This window comes from Histomonas meleagridis (assembly GCF_020186115.1).
Source record: "Histomonas meleagridis strain 2922-C6/04-10x chromosome Unknown contig_59, whole genome shotgun sequence".
In the NCBI taxonomy this organism is placed as follows: Eukaryota; Parabasalia; order Tritrichomonadida; family Dientamoebidae; genus Histomonas; species Histomonas meleagridis.
This window is the reverse complement of record NW_027150901.1, coordinates 304,387-324,483: the sequence shown is the minus strand read 5'-3', so window position 1 is coordinate 324,483 and position 20,097 is coordinate 304,387. Positions and strand designations below refer to the sequence as shown.

General features: G+C 28.7%; 8 protein-coding genes across 8 annotated transcripts; 4 read left to right on the top strand and 4 right to left on the bottom strand.

The window, feature by feature from the left end:
• Positions 1–860: 860 nt before the first annotated feature.
• GO595_007848 (transcription elongation factor SPT6-like) lies at positions 861–4,994 on the bottom strand (the record flags this gene model as incomplete). The annotated part of the gene is made up of 1 exon (XM_067921356.1): positions 861–4,994. The coding sequence occupies one exon, from the start codon at positions 4,992–4,994 to the stop codon at positions 861–863; it is 4,134 nt and encodes a 1,377-aa protein (XP_067772078.1).
• A 202-nt stretch (positions 4,995–5,196) lies between these two features.
• On the bottom strand, positions 5,197–6,102 carry GO595_007847 (WD40 repeat-like protein; the record flags this gene model as incomplete). Its single annotated transcript, XM_067921355.1, has 1 exon — positions 5,197–6,102. One exon carries the CDS (start codon positions 6,100–6,102, stop codon positions 5,197–5,199), a length of 906 nt encoding a protein of 301 aa, XP_067772077.1.
• A 51-nt stretch (positions 6,103–6,153) lies between these two features.
• On the top strand, positions 6,154–7,269 carry GO595_007846 (actin; the record flags this gene model as incomplete). Its single annotated transcript, XM_067921354.1, has 1 exon — positions 6,154–7,269. The coding sequence occupies one exon, from the start codon at positions 6,154–6,156 to the stop codon at positions 7,267–7,269; it is 1,116 nt and encodes a 371-aa protein (XP_067772076.1).
• Positions 7,270–10,045: 2,776 nt separating this feature from the next.
• Positions 10,046–11,239, bottom strand: GO595_007845 (uncharacterized protein; the record flags this gene model as incomplete). Its single annotated transcript, XM_067921353.1, has 1 exon — positions 10,046–11,239. One exon carries the CDS (start codon positions 11,237–11,239, stop codon positions 10,046–10,048), a length of 1,194 nt encoding a protein of 397 aa, XP_067772075.1.
• Positions 11,240–11,776: 537 nt separating this feature from the next.
• On the top strand, positions 11,777–12,274 carry GO595_007844 (V-type proton ATPase 16 kDa proteolipid subunit 2; the record flags this gene model as incomplete). The annotated part of the gene is made up of 1 exon (XM_067921352.1): positions 11,777–12,274. One exon carries the CDS (start codon positions 11,777–11,779, stop codon positions 12,272–12,274), a length of 498 nt encoding a protein of 165 aa, XP_067772074.1.
• A 706-nt stretch (positions 12,275–12,980) lies between these two features.
• GO595_007843 (HEAT repeat family protein) lies at positions 12,981–14,054 on the top strand (the record flags this gene model as incomplete). Its single annotated transcript, XM_067921351.1, has 1 exon — positions 12,981–14,054. The coding sequence occupies one exon, from the start codon at positions 12,981–12,983 to the stop codon at positions 14,052–14,054; it is 1,074 nt and encodes a 357-aa protein (XP_067772073.1).
• A 1,205-nt stretch (positions 14,055–15,259) lies between these two features.
• Positions 15,260–15,745, top strand: GO595_007842 (uncharacterized protein; the record flags this gene model as incomplete). Its single annotated transcript, XM_067921350.1, has 1 exon — positions 15,260–15,745. One exon carries the CDS (start codon positions 15,260–15,262, stop codon positions 15,743–15,745), a length of 486 nt encoding a protein of 161 aa, XP_067772072.1.
• A 3,447-nt stretch (positions 15,746–19,192) lies between these two features.
• GO595_007841 (uncharacterized protein) lies at positions 19,193–19,882 on the bottom strand (the record flags this gene model as incomplete). The annotated part of the gene is made up of 1 exon (XM_067921349.1): positions 19,193–19,882. The coding sequence occupies one exon, from the start codon at positions 19,880–19,882 to the stop codon at positions 19,193–19,195; it is 690 nt and encodes a 229-aa protein (XP_067772071.1).
• Positions 19,883–20,097: the final 215 nt, after the last annotated feature.

Sequence of the window (20,097 nt, the reverse complement as noted above, 5' to 3'; positions counted from 1 at the left end):
TTTAATATAACATTAAACATTGTAACTTCATTCAAAACAGCCTATATCAAATAATAGTAAAATATATAAATTTAATTTTTTGATTATTCTTCGTTCTCTAAATTTTGTTATTTCGTTCTACTTTTCAGGTGTACCATATAATTAATGTATATCTTCGTCATATCTACATCTAATTCGATGTCATTATCATTTAAACTTTGAGTTTCATCCTCTTTATTATTTCTACGTCTTAAACTCTTATCAACCTCTTCATGCAATACGTAAAACTTTCTCTATGCCAAACATTGATATACACTTATCAATGAACTTTGATTTCCCAATTTGTCTTTTTAATAGAGTTAATTCCAAGTATTATCACATTACCAAATTGTGAAGATTTAAAAAATTTCGGTAATTGAGAAATCAATGCTTTCAAAAAATATAAAACACTGCGAAATGCTTGGAGATGGGATTTACATCCTGCGATGTTTTTGTGCAATTGTTTATTTCATTAAAAGTATCAATTCTTTAAAATTAGAATACAAGTGAACAAAGGATTCATTGAAATGCTGTATGATGGAGCGATTGCGAACAGAATTATATAGTTTGAAAGTATTCTATTTAATGTCTCAATGATTTCTGTTGTAACAGTTTCAACATTTACCAATAAAAAAATGTTACATAAATTGTAAATTTATTTTTATTGATTTTTATTACAATTTTTTTAATTCTTATATTTAAAAAAATTTAATATTCATTTTATTATATAAATTTTTATAATTATAATTCGACATCTATTTCTTCAACGTTTTGAGTTTCTTCTTTTCTTATCGAACATTTTCATATATAAATATAACAAAAGTAAATTTTTATTAATTAATTCATTGTCTTCCATATTGGTTTGATCTATATCTTTCTTCATTTTCTTCTCTTTCTTCTTTTTCAGTTTTCGCTCTTTTCAATGAGTGTGGTCTTAATTCGTCATTTGATGGCAAAGCGAATTTATTAGATTTCCAATCGTTAATAATATGTTCCAAGTTATAATAATTTCTATGTCTATACCTATAAGCGTTTGGTGTAATTCTAATTGGTTCAGGTATTTGTCTTCCTTGTTTATCCAACCATAAGAATATGATACAATTACTTACTTCTGGGTTATTAGGGTTAACAGTTAATCTATAAGCAGCAGCTTTTGGATTTTGATGTCTTTCACTTGTAATTGCAGCTACTGCAGTATCATAATTTTCGATCCATTTCCTATGTTTCATCGCTGCTTGAACCTTTTCATTAATTTTATGTACAAAGTTCCAATTAATTTCTTCAAGATCTTCGAAACACATATCTTCTATCCATAATTGACCGCCAATCATTAATTCATTATTCGACTTCTTTTCTCGTTCAACAATATCATAATTAGCTATTACATCTCCTGGGAACTTAATCATTAATGTAATATGATCAGTACCTTTACTTGAAGGTCGAAAGATGAATTTACCCACAGGCATACTTAACAAATATCGAACTGCTTCATCATTTGTTATATTCATAAAGTTTTCATCATTAATAATACGTGGTTGAATAGGATTAGGTCGTTCACGTTTACGTCTTTCTGCTTCAATTTGTGCAAATCGTTCGCCTTCTAAATCAAAGTCTTCTTCAATATCTTGTTTAATTCGATCATAACTTTGCATTTGTATTATATCGGCTGGATCAAATGAGATATCAATTGTCATTTGTTGTTTGTTTATATGTAATATTGCTGCATTTTGTAATGTCTTTTCATCTGTTTCTCGAATTGGAAAATCAGGTGTATTAATATCATGTTGTGCATTAGCTATTAAACCTGTCGAATGAATAGCAGTGATTATTATAAGTCGATCTTTGAAGAAAACTTTACGGATCTTAAAGTCACAACAAGAATTTTCTTTTAATGTTTCATCATTAACTAAAAAGTCAAATAATTCTTCATCATCTAATGGACAATAAAAGTTGTCCTTCATATAACATATTTTATCTCTCCATTCTCGATAATATCGTAATGATTCATATTGTCCTGTAAGTTTATTATCAACAGATGGATCATAAATTGGATATAACTTATTTCGATCTCTCTTTTGAAAACGTAATGATTCAAATGGACCAATAGATAATTCACTAATAATAAATTCATATAAATGATGTTCATCTTCAGGGATTTTATTTTCTTCATAAAATTCATTGATTTTTTCCTTGGTCATTGTGTCTTGAGTTTGTTCTCTATAAAAATTCTGAATATCAATGTTTTCTAATCGATTTTCTTCAAATTGTTTTCCAAGTAAAAAGTTAATTAAATTCTTCGCTTTATCATAATAATCTGGATGTATTAATGTACCATCTAAGAATTCAATTGTTTCATCTGTAGTTTCTTCTTTATCTTTCTTCTTACTTCTTTCTGATTCATGACTTATTTCATGCGCTGGAATTCTTAAAAATGAAATAGCATTTTTATAAACATTTTGTTGATGTTCTAATATCTTATAGATTTGAAGTCTGTTACTAATATTTGATGACGATGATTTGACAGTAGAATTTAATATGAATTCAGCATAGATAGGGCCAAATCCAGGTATGAATTGTAATGGTCCTCGATGATGTGGTGATATAAGTAATGATAAATCAATACCTGTAAGTGCTACTGCTCGTAAACATGCCTTTTCACATGCTTCATGTATAACTCCATTTTCTACACCTTTTTCGATAAAACGTGATTGGAATGGATGATATGATAAGTCAACTAAAAAGTTATGTTGTGGTGATGCTAATCGTGTAAGTTCTGATAATGGATTTTGTACTCGACGTGCTGTAGATGCTGCTATTAATACTAAATCATGAACTGGCCGTTGTTGTGAAAGTTCATGTCTTTCAATAGATGATAATTCAGATCGTGCATATATAATAGCTGCATCAGATGGAGCAAATATGATTGGTATTGTTGTTTCTTTTTGGATGTTATATAAAAATCGTCGTATGAATTTATATAATAATAATGACTTCAATGATGTTGCACAAATAACTATTAATTCTGGTGGTGAGGAACTTTTGAAAATTCGTCGAAATTCTGTCTCAGCATCTTGCGCTGATTTGTTAGCTATTGTAGCTTTTTCTTCTTCTGTTGGATTTTCTTTAGATTGAAGTGCTGCTGACATAAAGACAAACCATGATTCAACATGACCATTAGGACTTACATGTGCCATGCCAATATCTTTAGGATAATCTGGATGATAACAATAGGAAAGTATGGAACATGTTTGAAGTGAAAGATCATCGGCCGATGAACGTTTAGTGTACGGGGGAGCCGTTAAGTATGAGTATAAACGTTCTTCAACACAATTTTGTACAAAAGTGGCAGACTTTGTGAAAAGGTCCGAACGAGCTTCATCAATCATTTGGGGCCAAATTTCTTCATAAAAGGCTTGCCTTAAAATCTCTTCACGAACAGGATCCCAAAGAGATGAATATTGAGCGACATATTCATGTTTAAGACTTTCAAAGAAATTATCAATTCCGCCATTAATGATGTCAAATTTGACCTTTAAGAGTCCTCTTCTTTCAGCTTCTTCAATGATGAGCCACTTATCCGAACTTTCGAAAGATACTGTTAATTTATTTTTGATTCTTTTAACAATGCCATATTTCCCATATGGTAACATCAACGGTGATTCTTCACCTGTCTCTGTTGGTTCTGTACTAACTGTAATTAGAGGTCGGATAATTTCACGAATCGAATTTAATAAGAATGGATTTGTTGAAAGATCTTTTGAGGCAAATTGAACCAAATGTTTCTTAAGGATTTCCTTTGCCTTTACTTCACGTTCAGCTTCACTCAAATCATTGCCTGCTTGTAAGTTACAAGATTCTTGATAATCTGGATTTTCTTCGAAAAACTGAGAAAAGCGAATATCGGGCGGATGAAGAGGTTCTGGTGGATCTGAGACTCCAAGATCTGCAGCAGTGCTCTTTTCATCATTATCAAGTTTCATTGCAAGGGCCGATGGATTCAATAGAAATTCATCGGTGAACTTCCCAAAAAGTTCAGACCTTTTGTGGAAAAGTGCGTTTTCTTTGACTGGATTTTCATTGTGAATTTGGATATACGTTCGAAAGTCTTTGAATGCTAATGCATTATCTGCGCATTTAAGAATGTTGTTCATAAAATCATAATATTTCTCATCTTTATACTTAGCAATTTGTTCCATGGCAGATTTGATGATATTACCACGGTCTTTAAGAATCCATTCGTACTTTTTACAGGCAGTCTGTATCTTATAAATATCATCAAGATCAAAAATCGAATCAGGCTTGACATATAAGTCAGGAAGACAATTTTTGACATGTTGTGGGGTCAAAACTGCATTATTTTGTTTGAAAACTGCCAATAAAAGATTATTTAAAATTTGTATTTGGGTTTTGGCAAGTTCTGATTCTTCGTCCATGTCATCTGCATACTGGTCATCAGGAATTCTTGCTTTGAAGTAGTTAGTAATAATCCATTGGGAAAGAATATTTTGTTTTAAAATAGCTGATTTGAAATGACAGCGATCACACTCTCTTTCGAACACATCAGGTAAAGGTTCATTTGAGGCTGTATCAATTGATAGTGCACGAAGTTGTCTGGTTTTACCTTCGACAACATTTTGCATCGTTGGAAATAGCTTCCATGCATTAGAAAGATCTTTTTCATCATGTCTAGTAGAAGCAGCACTGACTCGATGGTGAATAATTTCAATACTATTTCCATCTTCATCAACGACAAAATCCATTTGTTCTTTATATTCGGAATTTTTCCCGTAAGCTCCTTCGTCAGACGAGTCATTCTGTTCAAGTTCGGAATCTGAATTAGATTCAGATAAATTATTTAAATTAGAAATACGACGGAGTTTTGCGCCGCTTTTTGATTTATAAAGATCTTGGATAACTTCATTGTCGCCATCTGAAAGTTCTTCTGATGAGTCGCTAAAGTTTCGCCCAGATGACATTTATGATTTTGACCAAAGAATGGCCTCGACCGTTAATTTAAGGCTTAAATTGGAATTTTGCTCCACTTTTTGATAAAAATGAATTAATGACATGAAAAACACAACTTTTAAAAAGAAATAAAATATGTCATACGTTATGAACAAAAAATTATTATTTTTTTATTAAATTTGTTTATAAAGAAATAACCAATTTTCATAATATCTAATTTTTTCTTCCTTTGATTGCAATTGCAGACACGGTTTTCGGCAGTTGCTGAAAAGTTGATATCAATCTTCCAGCTTCATAATCCCATATACGACAAAACCCTTCACCATCACCTGAGCAAAGCTTTGATGAATCAGGTGTGAAGGCAATATCCCAAACCCATTCATCAGTTTCGCATGCAACAAGATTTTGCCTTAGATCACCATTCTGAGCATTGTATATCTTTATCATACCGTTTGAGCCAGATGTAGCGAAATATTCGCAATCTGGTGAAATTGCACATCTTAATTGAACATCACTAAATGCTTGTAATTTATAGTATTCTGTGAACTCAGAGTCTTTAATATCGTATCTAAGTGTGATACCGTTCATATAAGATGCAATAAAAAATTCATTATTTGATGATAATGAAATTGACCGAACAGGAGAATTACTTGCACTTTTCTTTAAGATTTCTTTCGAGTTTCGTATGTCCCATAGACTAATATTTCCTAATTCACTTCCTGTTATAACATGATTTCCATCCGAAAGAACAACCATTGTATTTAATGGTTCTGTACCAGTCACTATTTTCTGTGAGCGTATGGTTTTTCTATCCCAAATTTTGATTGTTTTGTCTTCGCCACAACTAAAAAGATTAAGTTCGGATAGGCAAAGATCTGTTACATTACTTTCATGAGCAACAGAACAAAATGACTGTTTCCCCTCATTCGAATTTATGTCATATTCAAATATGTATGAATATGTTGCAACAAAGAAATTATTATCGTCTGTAATTATTCTATTTGCTTGAGAATTCGATATATCAAAACTTCGAAGGTAACTACCCGTTAAGGTATCAAGAACATGGATTTGCAAATCATAAGATGCTGCTAAAAGAAGAGGAGAATCCGAGCGCCTCATTTCAAATTTTTGCGTTTTCTATGTTTTATTTAAAGCGGTTTTAAACGTTAGATGGATGTTCCAATTGTTATTGATAATGGAATAGGTTTTACGAAGGCAGGATTTGCAAATAAAGAAGCACCTAAAACAATTTTCCCATCAGTTGTTGGAATTCCAAAATCAACGCAACAAATGATTGGTGGGCAAAATAAGGATTTTTTTGTCGGAACTGAAGCACTTAATAAATCCGATCTTCTTAACCTATGTCATCCTGTTGAAAATGAAAGCGTTATAAATTGGGATGATATGGTCAAACTTTGGCATCATTGTTTTTATGATGAACTTATCACAGATCCTGAAGAACACTCTGTTATTCTTTCCGAAAAGCCACTTAGTCCACGCACAAATCGAGAAAAAATGATACAAATTATGTTTGAAACATTTAATGTCAGGGGATTTTATGTTGGTGTTCAAGCAGTTTTCACACTTTTTAGTCTTGGCAAAACCACGGGAATTGTTTGGGATGCTGGAGAAGGTTATAGTTATTCAGTACCAATCTATGAATCATTTCCTCTTCCTCATGCCATTCTTCATAATTCCATTTCTGGCTTTGATCTTACAAATCTCCTTCGCCAGATGCTTATTAATAATGGATGTGATGAATCTATTCTTAAACCATCTGCAATTCGTTCAATGAAAGAACACATTTGTTCTGTTTCATACGATTTCCAAACCGACATTCAAAAAGCCGAGAAAGTGAAATCACCCAGGGAATCCTATCGTCTTCCTGATGGAACAGTTACATATGGAACAGAAGCAATTCGTTGTCCTGAAGCACTTTTTACCCCATCCATTGCAAACTCACAATCTAATGGCGTTCATCAAATGATTCATACGTCACTTGATAGATGTGATATGGATGTAAGAAAAGAAATGTATTCAAATATTGTTCTAAGTGGAGGAACATCAATGTTTAAAGGACTTCCAGAAAGAATGGAAAAGGAAATTATAGCACTTGCTACACCTTCAATGAAAGTCAGAGTATTTGCAACGCCAGAAAGAAAGAATTCTGTTTGGATTGGAGGATCTGTATTTGGATCAATGGATGCATTCCCACAATTAATGATCAGTAAGGCGGAATATGAAGAAGAGGGAACACAGATTGTGCATATAAAATATTTCAACTAATCAAAATAAAATGTTGATTAATATTTAAATTGAAATTCGTGATTACAAATTTCCTTTTTGATATGATTTTTAGCAATTTGTTTATTATTTTTTTGTAGCTGCTGTTAGATAAATATATCTGAATTTATAGCAAGTACTAAATATAATGAATAAATGACTCAAACACGTCTCTTACAAATCATATATGATAGCACTCAAAAAAAAATTATATTGATATCCAAATTGCTTCATTTAACGTTAACTATGTCAAAAAATAACATATATATATATATATATATATATATATATATCAAGTACTGATAAAGAAAAAAAGTATCAAATCCACTAAGATTAAAATCTTTATTTTTTCAAATTAGATCTAATTCAAATGATATTAACACCTGAAGAGAAATTTTTTTAAAATACCTAAATACAATGCAAAACTGAAGTTATGCTTTTTAAATTATATTAATATTTTAGATTTCATTGCCATATTGCATGTGCTATTTATGCTCGTTTATGAAATAACCGACTTTTTAAATACTTTATATAATCCTTCGCATTTTATAGCAAAAACTCTATTTAAAAGAGGATGATATGCAAAAAGAATCAGACTTCGTTCATGAGTTGCAAGCAATTTATACGGAGTTTGTTGATCAAATAAAATTGATTCCTTTACAAGTAAATTCAAATTTAAAAGATCAAAATTTGCAACAAATTACAAATAAATTTGATGCACTCACCAAAAAATTTACACAAGTTATTAACATGGATCAGTGTGTTCAAAATGATAATGCAGAAAATATTGTTAACAAAATCAATAAAAAGAAAAATAATATTCTTCAACATTATACCAATAAAATCAATAAATTAAAATCGACGTGTTCCCAAATGATTCAGCAAATAGATCAAAACGAAGTCAAATTTTGTGAAGATTTTCAAAATATTAAACATCGTTACAAAACTCAGATCAACCAACGGCAAAAGGCATATAATGAATCCATCGAAAAAATCAAGGAACGAATTCAAAATCAACAAAAAGTTGATATTGGTAATTCTCAAAGTCAATTTGATGAAATGAACAAACAAAGGATCCATTATATGCAGCAAGAAATAAAATCGCTTAAACAGCAAATCAAAATGGAAAAAGAAAACCAATTTCATTTTTTTGCTTCGTCAAAAGAAACGGTCTCCAAAAGTGACAGCCGTTATGGGATTGAGCTTTTTGACAAACAAAAAGAATATCTTCAATCAAACATTATTACTGTTCAAAATCGAATTGCAAACATAAGGGATCATATGACAAATATGAAATTAAAATATGATGAGCAACTTAATTTTATTAAAAATGAAATAACAAATGAAAATCAAAAACAAACTATTGAAGAAGAAAACGAAAAATTAAAAGAAAAAATAAATTTAATGAAAAATAAAAACATGAAAATAAATAAAAGTAAAAGCAATAAAATCCAAAAAGAAATTTTTGAAGAAATTTTAATTCGAAATGAAAAAATTTGTCAAAACATAAAATTAAATACCGAAAAATACATAAAAGAAATAAATGAAAAATCGAATAATTTATTTGAAATAATCAATGAAATATATAAAGTCAAAACACAAATAGAAATTAAAAAAGAAAACATTCGAAAAGAAAACACAAAAAAATTAAAATTATTAAAAAACGAACAAAGAAATGAAATTAATAAAATTTTCGAAGAACACCAAAACATTTATAATGAATATTTAAACAAAACTAAAACGCAAACACAAAAAGAAAATATTTTTCTTCAAAACCAATTAATTACAACTAAAATGAATTATCAAATAATTACAAATTTAAATAATTCCGAAGTTGATAATATAAATCCAAAATTTGAAATTAAACATTTAAAATTAATACAAAAGCAAATTTTACAAAATGAAATAAATTTGATTTCTTTGTTTGGTAAAATAAAAAATGATTTATTTAATTCTTTTAATGTTATTAAGGAAATAATTGTTAAAACATTTGAAGAAATAAAAAATGAAAACGAAATAAAAATAAATTTTTGTGATTTTGTTCAAAGTATTTCACAAAATAAAATTTTTGATTGTAAAAATGAAGTAAATTTAATGGATTTAGAAAATGAAAATGTTTTCGATGAATATATCGAAGTCATATTTAAAAAATTGGAAGTGTTTTGTAACATTTCATTAAACGAAACCCGAAACGAAATAATTCAACAGTTTTCAAATCTTTTACAAAAATTTATACAAAAAGAATTTGAATTAAGATACGAACAATGTTTGGATAAAATGAAGCAAACTTATAAAAACCAAATACAAAATGACACATTGTTTTATGAAGAAATTGAACAAAATATTGAAATGGAAGAAAAGGATTTAAATACAATAAATCAATTGATAGATAAAATAAACTTTATCAATAATAAAATCAAAACAAAACAGAAAACTAACAAGCAAACAAAAGAACGTTTGCCGCCGCTGAATAGAAACAACAAATAGAACAATTTGGGTATATTATTCAAACTGTTCTAATTAAATTACTTTTTATTCATAAAAATAATCTTCTAAACTAAAAGTTGAACATCATAAAGACTAAAATGTTTCGAAACAAATTTTTCAAAATTTTCTGATTGTATAGTTTATTTTTAAACTGACATACTGAGAAACAAGGGATTCAACAAAGATTTGAGTTTTTATGGGAAATGTTGCACCTTTAGATTTTGAATTTCGAGAAAAATTTTTAGTTTTTCATTAAAAACATAAATACAAAAAATTATTTACAAAATAAATTCTATTTTCTAACAAATTTCAACACCAAAAACACATCCAACAACACTATATATACGATTGATACCAATCTAACAATTCTATTTTTTTCACAAGTTTTTTGTATTCTTTTTGTTATATTTCTCTTTCTTTTACTTTCGCCATCATTTTCATCTAATATTTCGTATTTTAATGATTCAGGATCTTTCATAGCAAACGTCGAAATTTGTCTCTTTAAATTCGATAGTTCTTTTTCGAAATTTTCTTTTTCCTTTCTTTGGATCGATGTATTTGTAATCATTTGTGATATTTGATATTCGATTGCGTCACATTTTTGTTTTAAACTTTTCTTTTGCTTTGTTAACATTGATATTAATTCCGAACAATTTTCAAAATTATTTTCATCAATAAAATTATTAATTTCATATTTTTCTTTTTCGATTTTTTCTTTTATATTTTTATTATTTAATTCAAGTTCTTTCTTCTTCTCTTTTAGTTTCTCAAATTGCTTAAGATTCATTGAATATGTCTTCTGAAGATTATTCTTCTCGGATTCAGTATTAAATGAAGTTCTTACATGCTCAAGTTTTATTTTAGCGTTTTCCCACTCATTTATTGATGGAAGTTGTTCAAGTGTTTGCGTATATGTTTCTACTTCGTGTTTTAATAATGAAATTTTTTCTTTAAGTTTCGATATTTCTTCGTTTTTGTTGTCAATCATTTTAATGTATTCATTTTCCTTTAAAGAGATCTCAGAAAGTTTTTTATTTTCATCATCAAGTTTCCGTTGAAGATCCTTTAATGATATTTTTTGTTGGTTACTTTCAAGAAGTTTTCGCTTGGCTTCTTCAAGTTGGAATTCGGCTTCTTGAAGTTCGTTTTCATATGCTTCGAGACGATCATTTCTCATTGAAATGGCTGTATCGACTTCAGATTCTTTTTGATGGAGAATTTCAATGACGCAATTACGTTGCTCAGTCAACGATGCGATTGAAGTTTCCACTGATTTAAGAGATAGTTGACTATCAAGTAACTCTTCTTTATATTTGGAAAGAGAGAATTCGTAGTCAACAAGTGCTTGTGATTGTGCTGAACGTGTGGCAATTTCAACTTGTTCATCACATTCACGTTTGAGTTGATTAAGAGTTTCTGTAAGTTGAGAAACTTTCTTGTTCTTGGATAGTTCATTTTGAACATCAGATTTGAGTTGTGAAATCATGGAATCTAAATCTGGTAGAGATTTTAATTGATCAATTGAGGTTTGCAGAACAGGTAAAGGATCAGTAATTACAACAAGGTTGTTGGATAAAATGTTGGTTGAATTGCTGATAAGTTTGCTTGATTGACATAAAGTGTTGAATGAATCGATATATAAGTTAATAAGTTTAATTCCTTCTTCTTTTGGAATTCCATCATGAAAACGTTCTTGTAACTGTTTAATTTCGTCAAGTAATTTATTTTTTATTTCTGAATTTGCTTGATTCATATCAAGAGAAACATCATTTGGAAAAATTTTTATAAGTAATTCAGGCGAGTTAATTTCATCCCAATGTTCCTTTGATTCAGTTAATATTTTTATAACATTTTCAGTCATTAAGATAAAATTAAAAATTAATGAAAAGACTTAAATTGTATCGGCAGCCACGTGTTCGATTTCCAGCACCTGGATTTTTTTCATTTTAATTGAATGTGAACAATAAAAAAGTGACTGGTTTTGACTTGGTTTGTTTTAATTAAATTTAACCAAAAGAACCAAATGTCTTCGCTGCCGCTTGATGATCCATTTTGCCCAGCATGGACACCTTTCTTCGGGTTTGCTGGAATATGCATTGGTGTTGTCCTTGCTTGCGCTGGAAGTGCTATTGGAACAGCTAAATGTGGTATTGGTTTAGCAAGTGCCTCTCTTATTAACAAATCAGTAATTGTTCGTGGTTTGATTGCTCCAATTATGGCCGGTATCATAGGAATTTATGGTCTTGTTTTTGCTATTGTAGTTCTTGATTCAATTGTTGCTACCGGCTATCACATTGGCAAAGCATTTGCACACTTTAGTGGAGGCATATGCGTAGGATTTACAGGTCTTGCAGCAGGTCTCACAATTGGTATTTCGGGACAAATTGGAATTATTTCATTTGCAAAACAACCAGGTCTTTTCGTTGGTATGACTCTTGTCCTTATTTTTGGTGAAGTTTTAGGTATCTATGGTATGGTTATATCACTTGTACTTAACTCGAAAACATACTCATGTTCTTGAATAAAAGATTTTTAGAACAAATTCGTTTTTTATCATCAGCAAGTCCACCAAATCAAACTGTGTATACGCTTTTAAATGCTCAAAATATATCACACAAGTCATTGGCAATTTAAGAATTTTTTAATCAAGACACAAGCTTAATAAATATTTATGCACTGGGAAAGATGAAGAGAAAAAAAATCATAACTTTCAATTGAATTTGGTATTTCGAACTGGCCATTGGAAAACAAAGGTGCAAAAAAAATTTAAAAAATAGAAGATAATCCATTATTTACTAAAAAAGGAAAACACGATATAACTTTTTCAAATAAAAATCGACCAAAATTCTGAATGTATCGTTCTTTTTAACAAGCATTAACTTTTTGTGCGTAGTAAACGGCATTTTTTCAAAAAGTTTTATTATACTAGTAATTAACTTTTAAGTTTTAAGATAAACTCTTATGGAGTGAACAAATATAGTAACAAATCTTCATGAAAACTAAGCTAAGAAGAATTGCATGTTTACAAGGAAAAAATGAATTTTTTTTATTCATTGAAAAAGAATTCAAAAGAAACCAAATTAATTAATTGATAACAAATAAACCTACACTTGAATTTTGTAACGAAATCTAGTTTATTTGTTCGAAATTTTATAATTGATAACGCAAAAATCCCAAGTTATCTAAACTCTGCAAGAACGGTTTATTTCAAAAATTGACAAAACCAAATGGTTGAAAGAATTAAAGAAGAATTAGGAAGTGAAGATGTCAATACTCGTCTTGGTGCCATCTCAAAAATCTCCACTATTCCCGAAGGCAACCGTGCTGAAATTTTCAATCTTGTAATTAATGATTTTAATCATGAAGTTCGTGAAGCAGCAGCTAACCAAATAGTCTTATGCCCTTCATGCTATAAAATTTTCCTTTCTGACCCAGATCCAAAAGTTAGGATAGCTATCATCAAACATTCCATAGATATTCGCAAGGAACTTAAAAACGATGAAGATTTCTTCAAGTCATTCGAAGCTCTTCAAAACGACTCTGTTGCAGATGTTCGTCGTGTCTTTGCCACTGTTCTTGCAGATCATGCCAAAGCTGATTTTGGTGATAAAGATAAAGTTGTTCCTCGAATTGTTCAACTTGTTGAACGTCTTCTTTCAGACCGTCATGATGATGTCCGAGTCGCAGCCTCTTTAAATGTCAAACAACTTACCATTCAATTTGGCTTCGATTTTGTGTTCGAACAACTTTACAACTCCCTTCACAAGATGCTCACTGATACTCAGTGGCGTGTCCGCAACAACGCTGTTGAGCTTTTGTTCGGGCTAGCTATTGTATGCAATTCAGACTTTTTTGATCAGAACCTTTTCCCTTTCCTCATGCAATTTCTCACCGACCAATGCTACAAAGTTCGTGAGTTTGCTCTTAAAGCTCTTCCTACACTTGTTTCCCACTTTGGTGTTGAATGGCTGAAATCGAAATTGATTGTCGAACTTCAGACTCTTGCTCAATCACAGAACTTCCTTCAACGTGAAACTTATTTGTATTGTATTTCTGCCCTCGTGAGCTTCTTCCCTGTACAGTATCAATCAAATTACGTTTTCCAACCAATGATCCGAATGCTACGCGACCCGGTACAAAACGTTGTACTCCTCGCAATAGAGTTACTCCAGAAGCATAAGGAGTCTATCCACCCATTCAGGAGACAATATGAGTTGAAACCGATTTTGGAAAATTTGGTCGAATCATCTCCACAAACAGTGAAAGAACACGCGAACGCTTTTCTAGCAGAATGCCAATAAATAATGAACAATGGATTAAATTTTGTGCTTTAAAATTTCGTTGCTGTTTGAATGAAAAACGATGAAAATGCATTCAATATAAAATTTCCAAAATAAGAATTTTAAAAATTATCAAAAAAAAAGTAAATAAACGTACTGTTACACAAACAAAGTAATTGAAAAATTGATATCAAATGTATGTTGTTTAAATTTATTTCGAAGATAAAAATATCAATAATTTGAAGATGTGTTTTTGTGTTTATGCTGCGGTCTTATTTTTGAACCGAAATTCAAAATAAAATAAAGCACAATGTAAGCAAAATCAAAAAGAAATTGAAGAACAAGCTCGAAAACTTCAAGATCTCGCACGCGATCTTTGCTATTGTCTTAAGGAATCTCCCAATGTATCAGAAGATCTTTTAAAAAAACGGGGAGAGGGATCATCTCTCGTATCACTTTTTGAAACATTTCAAAGTTTCACTTCAGAACAAATCCTTTCAATGGATAGCAATCAATGGACTAATGAACGTAAGAGCAAGTATGAAACCATGTTTGCAAAGAACCCAAACAGATAAACAAATGCGGATAAACATATTGAAGACCTTCAATCCAAAAGACTGAGCAAGACATGAAAACCCGAATTGAGTCACATGACACTAAAAAAGAACAATTAATACAAATACAATCACATTATGATGCTGAACCCAACGTGATGATGAACTTTTTAAATAATTTAGAACAGCAATTATAAGTGCATCTAAAAATGATAAAAATTGACCGACGTCGTTATCAAAAACGAATTAGTATCAATGCTTGATGTATATTTTTTTTTAAATTTAATTTAATACGTATTTATATAATTTCATATTTCAAAAACAATACTTAAATAATGCTTCCTAAAGTATTTCTAATAGCACTGTGATTGCATCTGAAAATGCAAATATAATTAGGGAAGTGTAACATTTTACAATAAAATATTAATAAAAATTACACGTGTAATCTAACAATCAAAAAATCTGTCAGAGGGATTTTTTTAAATTGCTTGTGAATTAAGATATAGCTGATTGTTTATATTTCAATTTCTAGATAATTTTTTTATATTAAATTAATGTCATTTAAAGAACTAAGCTTCAAGAAAAATTTCAACTAATTCCTAAATTGCACGTTAAAAATACGTTATTTGGAGTTGCAAGTCTTGTTAAATAATATAAGTTACTGAAAAGGGTATGAAAAGGTACAATTTAGAAGGAGATGAACATGCTGGAAAGACCTTAGTCGGAAACTGGTATGAAGATCGTGAATGGGGTGATAGTAGTGATACTAAAAAAATAAATCACGGAATGAATCTGACTTCAGTTCCTGGATATGAAAATAAGTATAAGACAACAAACCAAAAAGCATTTGGACATCACGACAATCTATATCATAAAAGGATACCTCCAAGACAAGCGCGCAGAGAGCAAGAAACTTTTAAGACTACTATCCGAGATCTTCAAAACGAGGAATTGGAACAAGAAAACCACCAAATTGAATTCACAAGAAAAGGGAAATTCTTGCCTGAGCCAACTTACCATGAGAATTTACAATTAGATTATATGGAAGATGAACCTATAACATTATATTCGGAAACAAGGCATAATTTTGGAAGAGATAGCCACTTTACAACCCCTATTCAAGATTATATCGGACATAGAATTGTTAAAGATGATTAATTTTTTTTTTTAAATCATATTTTTAAACTTACTCATAAAGCTTTTACTCATGAGTTGCATATATTATTTCACACACATAAGTGAGTCATTAATTTTGAAAAGTTGAAAGTGAAAATTAAGAAAACTGACTAAAAATGACGATCATAACTGTTGGATCAAAAAATATTTTATTTTTTAATATCCTTTGAATATTTCAGAATAAATCTTGCTATTTCGCCATGAGAATAATTCATAGCTTTGTTAAGTGCTGTATCAAATAATTTAAATAATTTCCAAATACTATTTTGAAATATAAAAATATTAAAATAAATCCAAAATAAAACAAATAAATATCTTTAGCATTAATATCAATTCCCTTTTGTTCAAGAAGTAATTTGACTATTTCTATATAACCATTTTGAGATGCCCACATAAGTGCTGTTTTAAATAATTTAAAGAATTTCCAAATATTATTATGAAATATCAAATTTTGTATTAATATTAATTCCTTCTATCCCTAGAAGCAATTTAACTATTTCAGTATATCCTTTTTTTGATGCAAAAATAAGTGATGCGTCGAATATTTTGAAATATTAAATTATTGAAAGAAACATTATATTAAATAATTTTACTTTTTTATCATTTTTAACAATTTTTCCTTGTTCAATAAGCAATTTAACTATTTCTGTGTGACCGTTTAGTGATGCATAAAATAGTGCACTCGAAAATAATTTTGGCAATTTATAAAAATTATTTTGATATTTCAAGTTCTTAAAACAAATATCTTCTGTATCACATAATTTTTTATGCTCAAGAAATTTAACTATTTCAATATGGCCATTTTGAGATGCTAAAATAAGTGCTGTTTGAAATATTTTAAATAATTTCCAAATATTGTTTTGAATTTCTATATTATTAAAATAAATATCAAATAAAACAATTATATATTTTTAGCATTAATATCAATTCCTTCTTGTTCAAAAAGTAATTTAACTATTTCTGTATGACCATTAGACGATGCAAACAGAAGTGATGTCCAAAATATTTTAAATAATTTCCAAATATTGTTTTGAATTTCTATACTATCAAAACAAATATCAATTAAAACAATTATATATTTCTAGCATTAATATCAATTCCTTTTTGTTCAAGAATTAATTTAACTATTCCTATATTTCCTTTTTTAGATGCTAACATTAGTGCTGTTTGAAATAATTTGTTTAAATTCTAAATGTTATATCAAAATATGAAATTAATAAAATAAATTTCATTTAAAGCAAAATAACATTTTTTATATTGGAAATTATTTTTCGTTCAAGAAGTAATTTAAATATTTCTGTATTACCATATTTAGCTGCAATAATATCTAGTGATCTATAAAGTTTAAACAAATCCCAAATATTATTTTGAAACTTTAAATTAACCAAATTAATTTTAATAAAATAAAATAATCATCTAATACATGAACATCGATACCTTTTCTTTCAAGAAGTAATTTAACTATTTCTGTATTACACCTTTCAATTGCTTTAATAAGCGCCGATTTAAATAGTTTAAATAAATTCCAAATATATTTTTGAAGTTTCAAATTATTGTAAATAATTTTAAATAAAATATTTGTATATCTTTCGCATTTACATCAATTCCGATTGTTCCGAGAAGTAATTTAACAATTTCTGTGTAACATTTTTCAATTGCTATAATAAGTGGTGTTTTAAATATCTTAAATAAATTCCAAATATTATATTGAAATATCAAATCACGAATTCAAATATCAAATAAAACAATTCAAAGTTTTTTGCATTGATATAAATGTATTTTTGCTTAAGAATATATTCAACATATTCAATATTTCCAAATTCCATAACTTTAAAAAGTATATTATTTACATTGTATGAGTTTTGAAGAAAATATTGAATAAGATATAAATTATGATTTTTTAATGATTCATTGATAATAGAATCGTTAATTTTCATACCTATTCCGACCAAAAACGAAAAAATTTGAAAACTTCCCTTATTAATGCAAAGACACCCTAAATCAGCTAAAATTGTATTCCCTGAAATCATAATATTTCCTAAATCATCAAATATAGTAGGCCTTTTTAAAATTTTTCCACCAACCTCATTATCATATAAATAACGAAATATATCATTTCTATGGAATCTAATTGCTGTTTCATATGCACCTTCAAATGATGAATGATTTTGTTCACATAAATGAATAATTTCTTCATTTCCACCTGCAACTGCATATTTACCTGTGTTTTCTAATTTTGCATTATTTATAAGTAAATATTTAAAGCATTTAACTGATCCAAAAAATGCTGCATACTCAATTAACGTAACATTAGAATGATTTATAAAATCACATCTTTCATAAAGTGATGGCTCAATTGTTTGATTAAAATCAAAATTTGTTTGTGATGATATTTCTTGAAGTTTTTCGATTTCATCATTTCGAATTATTTTTGCAATCTCATTTGGATTACGCCCTTCTTTAATTAATTGTTTATGAAGTTCCCAATCATTCTTTGATAATTCTTCATAATTTTTGAAAAAAGTTCTTTCAAATGGATCATTTCTATTTCTTTTTTGATTTTCTTCCTTAATTTTATAATGTGCAAAATATTTAGATTTGATGTCTCTTGTAATATTTTTATCAATTAAATTTAGTTCAATCATTTTGTTAATTATAAAATAAGATTCTTTTTCTTGAATTGAAGAAATATATTTGATAAAAATTTCTTTTATTTCGGGTTTGTTAATTTTCATTTCCTCCTTAATTTCTAGAGTATTTAAAAAATTTAAATATATATCAATTATATTATTTTTTGATGAAAATGCATAGTAAATTAAATTAACAATTACAAAATTAAATGCATAAGAAATATTTATATCAAAATATTTCATTATTTGTTGAACGGATGAATCGAGATTTTCTTCAGTTAAATTAAGTATAATATGTTCAAGTTCTGAAAGCAATTCCAAAGACGGGCATTTGCGGTTAGAAACATTATTTCTTTTTTTTGAATACTTTTTTTTTGCATATGACATCTGATTTTTAATTGATGAATTCTTTGAAAATTGTAATGTTAATATTTTATTTATATTATTCATAGAAAAAAGCGTTAGCATCGCTGGTCTAATGGTAGAATTTCAGCTTGCCAAGCTGGGGGTCCGGGTCCGATTCCCGGGCGATGCATTTTTTGTTGTTTTTTTATTCTGGAGAATACATTTATTTTGATATAAAATTTATAATGTATTTATAATTATTTCGTTATTAATTTGGTAACCTTTACTAAGAAGGTTACTGCCAATAAACGCCCTGATGAATAGATTTCATTTACCAAAGTTCACTTTATAAATAATATGAAAAAAGGAAAAGTTTCATGTTCGCTTTATTTTTTTTTTGAAAATTTACTGTGATTCCAAAAAAGAACCAATAAATTGATTTGTTATAATACATTTAAATAACAATTGGTTTGGTGTTATCCATTGGCTTTGGGTTAAGCAGGGAACGAATATCTTCTAGGAAGATATAATTATTATTAGTTGTAGCATTTTGTGGCTCATTGTTTGTTTGATCTAAAGAACCTTCTAATAGAAACTTTTGTGTTTGGATTCTTCTAGGTTCGAATTTTGCGGAAACTTCATCAGATAAATTTGGAACAAACCCAACCAAACTTTGTTCTCCTAACAACCGGACACACCATTGCCTTATTGCGAAAAACTCTGCTCTGACATTCGGAAGGACTTTTGTAAAGAGGCATATTAGATCATTTGAAGGTCGCATAACATCATATCCAAGTTTCTGAAAACAACTATTTAAGCAACTCTTTGACCTTGAAAGAACATTTTTAAAGCGATTTGTATTAACTAAAATAAATCCTTTTCCAAATTCAATTCCACATACCATTCCTCTTAATGCAGTATTACAATTTGGCTGTGTTACAAAGTTATGTACCTTGTTGAGGTCTTTAATGAAATCAAGTATTCCACTATTTCTTCTTGTCTTTTGTACATCAAATGAAATTGATTCGATGAGAGACTTCAGTCGTATTCTTTCATCATAAGGTAGAAGCTCCACTACCTTATCAATTGGTGATGGAAAAGATAATGAGTTCTGCTCGTTCATTCTGTTCATAATTGAGAGCATTGATCGATACTGAGATGGCTTTTCAATGTAAAATTTTTTTTGATAAGTTTACAGAAAAACGATTTTATTTGAATTTTGAGTTTTATCATGCCAAAAAAATATACTTTAGAAGTAACAACAATTGTTAAAATGAAGAAACTTTATTATATTTCAAAAAAATGCAATTGGTTAAGGAAAAGAAAATCATAATGAAAAAAAAAAAAAATAAATCAAAA